At 39.1% G+C, this 13147-nt stretch overlaps 1 protein-coding gene across 3 annotated transcripts in view; it reads right to left on the minus strand.

Annotated features, from left to right (window-relative positions):
- MAPKAP1 (MAPK associated protein 1) overlaps positions 1–13147 on the minus strand; it is a 239942-nt gene that overhangs the window by 179775 nt on the left and 47020 nt on the right. For all 3 annotated transcript variants that reach the window (XM_057548443.1, XM_057548445.1, XM_057548444.1), the window contains exon 5: positions 10215–10363. In XM_057548443.1, coding sequence (XP_057404426.1) covers positions 10215–10363 — 149 coding nt within the window. The remainder of the gene's footprint in view (positions 1–10214; positions 10364–13147) is intronic.

Genomic DNA, 13147 nt, shown 5'->3' on the forward strand with positions numbered 1-13147 from the left:
GCTATGCACTTAATAAGATGGGGGGGAAGGGAGTTCACCATGGCTGAAAAAAAAAAAAACAACCCTAGCAAGTTATCGTTTTGATGCCATAATTAGGAAGGGAAAATGAAAGTCAGCAAAACCACAGTTTTAGAAAAGTGGTTATTAGATTTTCTTCTTTCTACTGTGGAAAAAGTCCTTCCTGTTGAAGAAGGCAGTGAAATTTTATCACAGCTATTGCTATTCATAAATCTTATATCTATTTTAATTCAATCTGGCCCTAGCCTCTGAGTCGCTGCACCACAATTTGATTACTATAACCATACTTTTTAACTGCTGTCAGGAAAGACAGCGCCTTATACAAACATCTGCTGGAACACATGCCTGCGTTCTCCAGCACCAGCCTTAAATCACGCTCTGGTGATGAATCTTTATCTGACACTAATACTTTTTAACTTCATACAGACAATTAAAATGAATTGTAGCTAAATGCACATATAACAAATCAATTTAATCTTTGGTTGCATAGTAGCATATTTTGCAAATTTCCTAAACTTACTTTCTTACATGTATCTTTGTCTAGGTGTTAAAACTTCAATTTAACAGAAAGGAGTGGAGATATTAATAAAACACTGCTCTTATGATACTGCCATGTAGCTGCAAGCCTCAGAGAGTAATGACATTTGAAATTTATCACTGCCATTTTTTAAAAAGTCCACATTTATGTGTGGAGAGTGCCAAGCTGGGCTTCATTAAAGAGTGACCAAAGTTGCCCTCTAGGAATTAATACAATCAAAATTTAGACAAACTCACCTAGGATAACAAACTGGGTGAACGTCACTGCTGCCTCCCAATTCCAGTCTTCCGTATCGACCTATACTGCAGTACCTACCACATTTACTCTACAGTTAGTTGTTCATGGGTCTGTTCCTCTGCTCAATCAGATGTACCTGAAGTCATGGACCACTGTCATAGTCCCCAGCACAGGGCACAACCCTGACTATGAAGGGTGGTTCCTCCACTTGTTGGCTCTATGGCCACTCTTATCTTCAAATTCCTCTATGGTGGTTAGCCCTGTCTGATTCATCAGTGCCTAGCACAGAGCCAGTATGTCATAAACATTTAAAATGAACCAGTACAATGTGGGCACTTAGTAAATAATTTGTTGGATGGATGGATGGACGGATGAATGAATCCACTCTGCATACCAGGAAGATCAGTGGAAAGAAAAAAGCATTTGTGGGACATACACTAGATTTGGTGTGTAAAGCATTCCTCTTCCCCAGTCCCTATATCTCATCACTTCTTTATTACATGTAAGAAAATTGAGGCTTACAAAATGCAGTAACTCACCCAACAGACACAACTGATAATAAGAGCTAAACCAGTCTGTCAGATTTCAAGTTCACTGGTAAAGGGAAAATTATTTTGTTTTTAAATTGAAAAATTTCAATTCTTAATAATATTTTGTTTACTGCATAACAATGACTGTAAAACAGTCTAAGAAAGAAAGCTGTGGTAATGGAATAAGGAGTTGAATACCAGCTCTGCCAAATACTAGTGGGATCTCCTTGAGCAAGTCACTTTCTCTTTCTGAGCCTCAGTTTCCTCATCTGTAAAATGGAGATAATGCTCCCTCCATCACAGTTTTGTTATGATCCATTAAAAGAGGAAAGTAGCAACGTATATGTAGAAGATCAATTCTTCAAGAGTTCAAGTTTTCCCATCTATAACCTTCTACACATCACTGATGTCAATTACCTCTCTATCACAAAACTATGGAATCTTAAAGCCAAAAGGAATCCAAGAGATCACCTAAGTCAAGTTCCTCCTTCTAAACATGCAGAAACTGAGGCTCTGTCAGAGAGATGGGAGGTGCCCTGTCCCAGACTCCATAGTATGGCAAGGGCTAAAACGTCTTTCATGTCTGTGTTCTTTCCACCACATGGTCTTCTAGTACTTGAACTCAGGTTTCCATTTTGTAAATAAGAATGCCATTAAGAATGAAAATTAAAATCTCTAAGGATTAGAACACCTAGATTCTATGCCCAGCTGGGTGACCCTAAGCTGTCATTTGATATTTCTGGATAGCTGTTTTCAAGATAATAAAATCAGGGCCTAGTACTTTGAGCGACTAGATAATCTCTCCATTGCAAATTATGCAGAGCGAGGTGCCCCAGATGAGAAAGCTCAGTATAAAATCCCACCATCCCCAGTCCCCACCACACCTATAAAACAGATTGTCTCCCATGCTTTCCCTGGGGACTCAGTGTTTGATATTCATTCCAACCAGATTTCATCTGCTAATCTTGTAATTAATTAGCCAGGAAGAGGGTAGTACCACAGCAGTAATCTCGTTATAACAAAAATATGTCCACGTTTTACCTCTTATTCCCCTAACGTCCAAGAATTACAATCAATATATTTTCTTAAATGACACCTGACATCTGCCTCATTTAAAATTACTCTCTCATTTTCTCCTCTTAATGGCCTGATGAGCTGAGAGTATAGCTCATCTCAGGCATCTGAGAGTATAGCCCTGTCTCAGAGAAGAGGTGACCCACTTCTAGGGCGATTCCTTAGCCAAAGTTCCAAAGGTGGCTATGAAGCGGAAGCAAAAAAGAGGCTCCTGCCTCCTAGCCCACCCTCATCTCAGAGATCACTGCCTCAGACGCCCCAAATACAAACCAAACAAACAGGGTGCACCCTACCCCCTCCAGAAAAGAATATGTGTAGTGTCTTCAAGGACATGGTAACAGGCTATGATCTGTCATCAGTAGGCCCAAACCAGCTCAAGATGGTAACTTCTGCCTCATCCTCGGCCCTCTTTCAGTGCTTCCTAATTCAGGGATGGTATCATCGTCTATTCAGTTCCTCAAGCCAGAATCTGATCTAGAAAGCATCCTTGAAACTCCTTTCTCCCCCGTTCCCTGCCATATAATCAATCCATCATCAAGTCCTATCACTTTTACCAACTAAATATCTCTTGCATTCATCTACTCCTTCTCCATTTCCAATAAGTAAACCCAAGTTATCATCTTTCTTACCTGGACCACTGCAAAAAGTTTCTTGATTGGTCTCTCTAGCCTCACAAACCCTTCTCAAGTGTATTCCCTTCAGCAGAGCTTCAGCGCTCTTTTCAAAATACAAACCTGATTACCTTCCCTCCTCATTAAACTTGTTCAAGGCTTTCCCATACTCTTAGATTACAGAGGACACTTCTACCAGCCACTTGTGGTCTGCCCCTTCAGCTTCACCTTGCACCACAATCTACCTCACCCTTGGGTCTCCAGTTACACAGCCTTTTCTTCCAGTTCCCCCAAATTTCCAAGCTCCCCCTTGCCTCAGATCCTCTGTATCTTCTTTCTCCTCACACTTCACCTAGCTAGTTCTTAGCCTTCAGCTCTCAGGTCAAGAGGCACCTTCACAAGGATAACCATTTCTGACCCCGCCCCAGACTAGGTCAGATGCCCTTACGATAACTCTCTCAAAGCCCCAAGTATCTCTTCGGGAACTTGGTAATTAATTGGCTTTGATTATATATACTATGACTGCAATTTTACACTTTGTTTGGTGATTATTTACATAACATCTATCCTCCTGCCAAGAGAGGAAGCTTCATGAGGTCAGAAACCAGATCTGTTTTTGCTCACTACTGTATCCAGATTTTACTTAACAGTGCCTGGTACATAGTAGACCCTCACTAAATAGGAAGTAAATGAATGGCAATGTGGTAAAAGGAAATGAATACATCTCTCAGCACTGACCATATACCAGGCACTTTGCTATGTATGCATTTATAATTTTCATTAAATACTCACAACAACATTTTCTGATAAGTATCATTAACCTCATTTTATAGATATGAAAACAGGCTTAAAGAGGCAAAGTGATTTGCCCAGTATCACACAGCTAGTAAATGGCAAAGTTAGAATTCTAACCCAAGCCTGACAAACATGTTCTTCCCACTGCAAAATTCTGCCTTCCTTTGAAAAGCCTCTGAGTGATGGTGAATTCTACCTCTGATGGGAGTTTCTAGAAGATGGCTCCACAGTCACAGGAAGTCTCCACAGACTGGCAGGGCTCAGAACAAACTGCAGAAATGAGGCCTGGACAGAAAGAGCTCAAAGTGGAATAAGCTAGTTTTAAGAGCTAAGCCTTGAGAATTTAACTTCAGAATAGGATGCTGAAAATGTTTTTTTTTTGCAAATGCTTTCTTTTTGTTGTAAGATTCCTATTTAATTCATTTTGAATACCACCCAGGCAAAAATCTCAAAGTCGGCCCTCAGGATTTTCAGTATAATGTCGAGCAACAGGAAGAGCACTGCCTTAGTATAATGGTAAGGGGGAAATAATCTCAGTAAAATCCATTTTTAGGGCTTCCCTGGTGGCGCAGTGGTTAAGAATCCGCCTGCCAATGCAGGGGATATGGGCTCGAGCCCTGGTCCAGGAAGATCCCACATGCCGCAGAGCAACTAAGCCGGTGCGCCACAACTACTGAGCCTGTGCTCTAGAGCCCACGAGCCACAACTACTGAGCCCGTGTGCCACAACTACTGAAGCCTGCATGCCACAACTACTGAAGCCCGTGCGCTCTAGAGCCCGTGCTCCACAAGAGAAGCCACTGCAATGAGAAGCCTGCGCACCGCAATGAAGAGTAGCCCCCACTAACTGCAACTAGAGAAAGCCCGTGTGCAGCAACGAAGACCCAACGCAGCCAAAAATAAATAAATAAATAAATTTATTTTTTAAAAAAAATTTTAAACACATTTTTAAATTAATGAATTTGGTCCTTTTATTGGTATACCACGGTGTGTAAAAAGGTAGTAAATATCTAATATCTTGCTTTAGAACTAGAACAGACTAATAAAAACTGGTCTATAAAAAGGAAGACTAACAAAATACAGTCACAGAGGTAAGTTGCCAAGAGAGTAACTGCTGAAATGATGTTGGGACTTTACTCTCCTTTACTGAAAAAGGTATGTAAAATGAAGCCAATGGAAAAGTGAGACAAACAGCTCCTAATTCAAAATACAGAGTTACCTTAGATATTCCCTCTTTCTCCTCTCCCTCTCTCTCTCTCTCTCTCTGAGACGGATGCAGCCAACCGCAATCTCAGCCACCTCCTCTGGTGGGGGAGGACAGGGGTGGCTGGCGGGGAGCGGGGGGAGGGTGTTGGTCAGAGAAAAGAAGCAAGGTCAAAGGCCAGAACGTCCTTAGGCTCAAGGCCATGCCTCAGCTCAGGCAGCAATAAGCAAAAGCTGCTGTCTGGAAACACAACCAGCACTAAGAAGTCTAGATAATAATTTTTCGGAAAGAGATCCTGAAACTGAAGTAGCTTAACTTATTAGAGGGGACCATTCCCACGATAATAGCAAATATTCCAAGTTCAGATGAGGAGCATTTTCCTCTAAAGGCAATTCGCTGACCTTTTCTGAGTTTGCAACATTTCTCAGTGGCTTCACGCTTTCTGCAAAGTTTTAAGTGACTTCCTTTGAAGAGAGCTATTTAATGCCAATGATTGTAGAAAACATTTGTTCATAATTATCCAGACATAGACTGGAACAATGCTGAAACAAGAGCAGCATGCAAAAATGTATTTAAGGACTATCATCCCAAAATGCTGCTAAAAGCTATTAACCAGTATGTGTTAATTGCCACAGCATTCATATTAATTTTCACTTCAGGCTCGACACTGTGGAATATTTCCCCTGATACATTTTAAACAAAGTTTAATTTAAGGAACTGCTTCTATCAACACTTATGAAAATTAACAGCCAAGCAATTAGCACTCATGAATTATCCCTTCCCCCATGCTCTCTGCAGCTTCCCTGTTAAAACAGTTTCTAACAGAGAAATGGTTACTTTCTAGCAAGTTAACACAATCAAAGTCACAGTTGTCTGTATGAACTAGCACTGGTTCTGCTTTCTAAAGCACTTGTCAAGGCAAACATGCTCCTTATATTTAGAGTATAATTTAGCTAAGTCAAATAAGTAAAATATTTAACATTTTACTAAACTGCCAAGCAATTACTAATATCAAACTACCCTCTCACCTGATGTTTAAAAAAACAGCCATTGCAAAAAAAACAAAAACAAAAACAAAAAAGGAAGTAATTACTTGTCTTAATCTTCCTATTTCAAGTTAAAGGTCAAAACCCCACTGGACTGACTCCCTGGACTTCTACAAGCAGACCACCTTCAGCCAGTCTGCTGTACATCTTGTGTAACGATGCTAAACTCCTAGTTTTAAGAGCACATTTCCTCTCACTCAATCCTGTCAACAATCTAATGAAGTACAAAGGAGAGACAGCATCACTGGCCTCACCCTTTACAGAGAGAGAAAGAGGCAGAAGTGGGGTATTTGCTGAGCGCTTCCTATGTGCTATATCTCAATACTCATCAGGAAGACACACTACCACCATCTCATTCCACATACAAGGACTGCAGCTTCATGAGGTTAAGTAACTAGCCTGAAGTCATACCACTAAGTGGTGGAATTAGGATTTAAACTCAGACCTTACTACATAATAGATCTGCTTACAAACTAAATTACACTGCCTCTCCCCATGCTAGGTGCTTTATCCTATTTGATGGTCTCATCAGCTTTGTTAGGAAGGAACTCTTAATTTCTTTGCACAGGTAAAGAAACTGAGGTTCAGTGAGGTGAAAAACCTGACTGAGGTGACACAACTGATAATCAGTACCATTTCTTTGTTAGTAACTGTACTGACAGGAGATGGGTATCTGAACTTCTAAGGGTCTACTGATGATGATAATATTTGTAAACTCAGTTTAACCAAAATAGTGATGACGATGTACTAGCTAAAGCTTCTCAAGTGATAAGGCATGGGAAAGGGGCTAGATACTTTTTAAAATAAGACATCTTTTGAAAAAGGTGGAGAGACAGGGCAGAAATCCACATATTCAGGGGCACTTAAATCAGTGCTGAATGTTTTACTGCCTGTCACTCCTTCATCACTTCAGAGCAACTCCCTGTCATACCCAACATTTCCCACTTTCAGTGAGATCAGAGGGACAGGCACAAGAATTTTCCTATTGTCTCACCTCTAAAACAGAGGTTGGTTTTGTTAATGAAGCTATTCAGAGGTCCTGTTTTTAACAACCCCAAAGAATTTAGGCAGATGGCTGAGCCTTGTTTTGCCTTGTCTGGCTAAGCATTCCCTAAAACCACTTGCAATCTGTCCTGGTCTTTTTTCAAATGATCAGTAAACAGAGTTATTAATAACCTATGAATCTAAAACAGTCACGGATAGCACTGCCAATTTGCCAAAAAGATAGTATAAACATAGTAATAAACCTGATCAAAAAACTGTCAAAATTACAATAAAGCATATACCTAAGTACAGCCTTTCCCTCTCTACATGCCTTCAAGAAATTATTAACCAACCACAGTTTTTAAAAAATCAAATTATTAACCAGCTACAGGAACCAAAAACTATTTGAAAGTATTCACTTTAATTTAGTACAATAACTAAGAGATGTTTACCCTTAGAATCACTAAAACCAACAATTCAGTTTGCACAAATCCTTAAAGATGCCTGCTTACTTACAATGTAACTGTAAGCCACACCAAAAACAAAACCCTTTTTTCAAATCCAATGCTAGTTTAATCATAAGGAGGATTTCACAGCAGTTAGTCTCTTGAGGAAATAGATAATTAAGTAGTTTTTTAGCATATTTAATTAGACCCCAAACTCTTCCCTGTCCCCTTCTCTCCCCAATTATGTACCATTTGCCCAAGAGACCTAAGCAACTCAGTTAATTATGTAAATAAGGCAAGCGTTATTCCCAAGAAAAGCATTGTGAATATTTGTAGCGGAAAGAACCACATATTTTAGTGGCTTTAACAAACCTTTGCAAAAAAAAAGGGGGGGGGACTATCAAAACACATGAGAAACTCTTACATTTGAGGCAAGAAACAGGGAGTTCAATGACAAGATGGTGAATCATTAAAACAGGACACTCATTTCACTTCTTAAATATGAGCTGAATAAAAATAAAATAATTCTAAGTTACAACAGTAACAAAAATTTAGTGCTGAACGTCAAATGATTTATGGGAAGAATCAATCTGGAAATTATTAAAGTCGACTCTCACAGAAAAGGCTTTATTATCAAGGGGTTGACATGATCTTAACTCTCGAGGCAGCCATGGTGCTGTTATAACTACTACAATCCCATTATTATGCAATCACAAAATGCTAATTTCATCATTTTGAAATAGTTATTTGAATAGTCATTTTAATTTCTAGGTTACAAAAAGGCTTGACTCAAGTATAATTCTCTATTAATCATTGAGATGTCATTGAATATCATATTGATGCATTTCACAAAGATAGACTAATTTAATATGTACAATACAATATCCTTCAAATATTAGCCACTTTCATTACACATCTGCCAAATGCATCAATATTAAATAATAGATGAGAACAAGGGTTTAATTGTGTTTTAGCAATTATAATATGTAGGATAATAAAAAAAATAGCACTGCGTCACAAGATAGACTTATCGATATATAAATCTTTCTTAATCAATTGTGCAATGGTGACTGGGCCATGCTCACATCCTTTGCTGATTACAAATAGACTTGATATGACAAAAACATCGAGAGTCGTAAGTGTAAACACATATCTAGCAAAAATAATTCCTTTGTGACTGAGGAAATGGCTTCTTTATTTTATTTTTTAATTTCAAGTTAGGTATATATAACAAGCAGAGTTCACAACCTTCTAACAAATCCAAATCCTAAGTAATTTATAATAGAATCTAATAGTATAATGAAAATTCTAGAATATAGTATTTTAAAAGATCTGTGCTACTTTGTTGGCATCACAGCATTATCAAATACTAATTACTCCAACACTCCAACAATTAATTGCATCCTCAAACAATGAGATGATAGGCAATGGAAGCAAATAAATTCTAGCCATGTAACCTAATCCCAATAATAACATCTCACATATCTAAATGAATCGATTGTAGTAGTTAAGAAAAAAATCCCCTACAGTCCAACTCACTAGTTTCCAGAGGCTGACATTCCTGTCCCCTAGGGGGACCCTTCCTCCTCTTTGCTGCATTCCACAAGAAGAAGCAGGAGAAGGTGGCAGGGGCAGGCTGAAGAGCAGCTCTTCACAGGATACAATCTCTAATTTACTGGAAGTACTTTCTTATGTTTTTTGGAGAAAACTCCTGAGCATATTAGGATTTTATGCTATTTATGCATTTTGTTTCTAGTTTTTGTTCTCCTTCCCCGCCAACATCAATAACCTCATGTGCCAATGTCCATATATGCTTACTTAAACCAATGGAAACATGCTGAATTGTATGAGGTGAAAGTGTTTCAAAGAAAAAACATCTCCTTGCTCAAAGATGACAACTGACAGAAACAGCATATAACCAGGACTTGATTATAAAAAGTGCAAACATAAGCAAAGAGCTGTATGTTTATTAATTGCAATGGTGTTGAAATAAGACAAATTGTACACAGTCCCTCCAGGCAACAAGCTATCACTCAGCACGCCCACACCACTGCCAGACAGCAAACATGATGGCAATAAATATAAAAATCAACTGCTACTGTCCTGAAAGAAACCCAGCTCAGCTCAGCACAGAGACAAAGAATGGCAGGGAATGGGGAAGAGAGGGTCCTGCATGTACTGATAGAACTATATTCCACCTAAAATAGTGGCCATTTTTCTAAAAGGAAAACAAACACACTTTAATTTAGCAACTGTCAGAACAAACAGGAAAAAATTAAGTCATCCTGCATAGCAAGTGTCAAACAAGATTCAATAAAACACTGACATGCAAAGCAATGTCTTAGAATTCTGAAATGAAGCTCTCACCTCTACAATTTCTGGAGTTATAATCAAGAATCAGACAAGACAACCCAAACCATCTCCCAGAACCACTTTCAAGGCTTTCCAAACAGTCAGACCTTGATTAATCACAGCCCAACTAACCCAAACCTTAGGAGAGAAACACTTAGGAGATAAAACAGAAACACACAACATATTACTGTGGAAACCACATTAAGCCCAAATCCAGACCTTTTTACACCCTCAGTCTTAGGAAATGTGAGTGACATTCTATATTTACTGAGTCCCTTTTGAAACCCTAAATCTAAATCTAATAAGAATAAGAATAATAACCAACAATAATTCCATCCAATTGAGGTTTTACCTAAAGGGATAGTTTCACGTTTACTTACCTTGCCATCAAATTTGGAATACTCGTTAAAGGGGTTATTCAGCTGCAGAGGACACTGCTCCAGGCGTACAGATAATATTGACTGCTTTCCAGAATGTGGAGGTTTCTCTTTGAGCGACTTTTTTTCAAATAGTGACTTTAACTCCTGGGCTGTGATACAAGAGGAAGATAAAAACATCTTTGTGATTACAACACAGAGATAGCCTGTCCACCTTCCCTAAAAAGTCTTCCTTGGAATCTTAAGGAGGGAGTGTCCAAGACATGTTTAGGTCAGGTATGTGCAAAAAGTCTCACATATATGTCTGTGCACTGAAAGAGCAGAGCACTGAAAAACACATAGGTCAGGTTTGTCAACTTAGAAAGACTAGGGTTTAAGGAAGGGGGCAGAGGTCAGACAAGCCAACAGAACAGCCATTTTGTAAGAGCACTCACAGCTGTGAGACCTGAGATTCAGCCTGGCTTTGCCACTAACAGATAGATGTGTGATACTGGACCGTTCACTAAACCTCTCTGGACTTGTCAAACCAGATTATCTTGAAGATCTCTCCTGGCTCTAATATGTGATTTTGAAGTTCTAGTTCTTCAAGGTCAAGGTCCACCTCTTAATCCTCTCACACTTTCCAATGACACCTAGCACACAATCTGGATGACAAAGATGAGGAGGAGGAAAAGGAGAAAGAGTATTTTTAATAATAATAGCTAACATTTACTGAGCAAACCAATGTATCTCATCTAATCCTCATAACAAGCTTATGAGGTAGATATTTGCATTATCTCAACTCTGTCAACTGGAAACTGAAGCATAGAATATTTTGATTAGCCCTAGGCCACACAGCCAGTAAGTAGCACGGCTCAGATTTGCACCCAGCCATGGCTCTTAGCCATTAGGCACTAATGAACAAAGTAGACCTTCAATAAATTTTGTTGCATGAATCAATGAATAAAATAATGATTGAAGGAATTCAGATTAAGTTATTAAATCAAAACCTTCAGCACTTATTCATTAGTGAACCAAGACAAGTTAGTTCCATATCTTCTCAAAGATCATTTCATCCTCTATATTAATCTGAATGTCATTTAAGGTGATAGCTGGATGATAAGTACATGGGGGTTCATTATACTTTATATTTTGTGATGTTAGAAAATTTCCATACTTTACACTTTAAATGAATCAATCTTAGATCTTAAAATGTGCAATAAATAAGTTCAACCCATTCCATTCTTGAGCATAGCCACCTTGAACTGAGATCAAACATAACTGTGAAATAGTCACTTGGAACTTTTTAAAAAGGTAACAAAATTATTTTCAACAAACCAGTGGGGGAACTTTATATCAAATGAGTCCTTATAGATTTAAGGGGCAAACCAGGAGAAAAGGATCTAATTCTTTTTTAAAATGTGGCACTTGACTATCCAATCCAGATTCTGAATATATAAGTACATGTAATCAACAGATTAATATGTTAATTATACATTAATACCAACAGATTAATGCACATTTGAAAAAGTTTTAGATTACTATTAAAGTGGTATTTTAAATATTGGAAGTACTATTCTACCTGTACTCTATCAATAATTTTATTGCTACACTTTGGAAAAGAATAATCCTTTATTAAATACCTACTAGGAAAAAGCAAAAACAAAAAACCTACTAGGGGCCAGGAACAATGCCAGGTGTCTTCTCACCCTGTCCTCACAATGATCCTGAAAGACAGGTTACCAATAGCTCCATGAAGAAACTGAGGTGTAGCAAACATAAGTCACTTATCCAAGTCATTCTACTGTTATCAGTAGGGTTAAGTGTGAAGTGATGATATATTAACTCTTCCATTCTCAGACTAATTCACACTTAGACCTCTCTCCTCAGCCTGTGACATTTTCCCACTTCCTCTTTTGCTTCCTACATCATGGAGAAACAGAAACAACCAAAAGAGAACTTTTGCATGCTCTCACCTGCACTTCCTCCCGCCTTCCCTCCCATCACAACATGGATGAACTGCCTTTGCCCCTATCAGATCAGCCCCTCCTTTGTGCACTAGATTCCATCCACTCTTGCTGACTCAAGGGCATCAATCAAGCAATTCTCTTCCATCTCACTTCCATGTTCAATTTTTCCCTCTTATTGGGTTAGTCTCATCAGCATATAGATACTGAAATACTACTCATTAAAAAAAAAATAATTCTCCTGTACTTCCATAGTCCTGCCCAGTTACTACCCTATTTTTCTGCTCCTCAAAATGGTTGTCTATATTCTTGCTGTCTAATTTTTCTCCTCCCATTCACACAAACCCACTCCAATCAGGCATTCAGGCTCCACCACTTCATCAAAGCAGCTTTCAATGAAGTCACCAATGGTTCCCCTGTTGCTAAATCTACTGGTCAATTTTTTTTGTTTGTTTTGTTTTGTTTTAATTTTATTTATTTATGGCTGCGTTGGGTCTTCGTTTCTGTGCGAGGGCTTTCTCTAGTTGCGGCAAGTGGGGGCCACTCTTCATCGTGGTGCGCGGGCCTCTCACTATCGCGGCCTCTCTTGTTGCGGAGCACAGGCTCCAGACGCGCAGGCTCAGCAATTGTGGCTCACAGGCCTAGTCGCGCCACGGCATGTGGGATCTTCCCAGACCAGGGCTCGAACCCGTGTCCCCCGCATTGGCAGGCAGATTCTCAACCACTGCGCCACCAGGGAAGCCCTACTGGTCAATTTTTAATCCTCATCTTACAAGACCTCTTGGTAGCATTTGACATTTCACTCCTTCCTTTTTGGAATCCTTTTCTTCACTTGCTGTCCAGGCTACTCCTCCTCAGTCTCCTTGCTGATTCTTCTTCCTTTTTCCCTCAAATCTTTGGCATTCCCCAAGGCATAGTGTTTGGGCCTTTTCTTTATCTACATTCACTCCCTCAGTGATCTCATCCAGTCTTATGATTTTATATACCACT

Source organism: Balaenoptera acutorostrata, chromosome 6, assembly GCF_949987535.1.
Source record: "Balaenoptera acutorostrata chromosome 6, mBalAcu1.1, whole genome shotgun sequence".
Classification (NCBI taxonomy): domain Eukaryota; kingdom Metazoa; phylum Chordata; class Mammalia; order Artiodactyla; family Balaenopteridae; genus Balaenoptera; species Balaenoptera acutorostrata.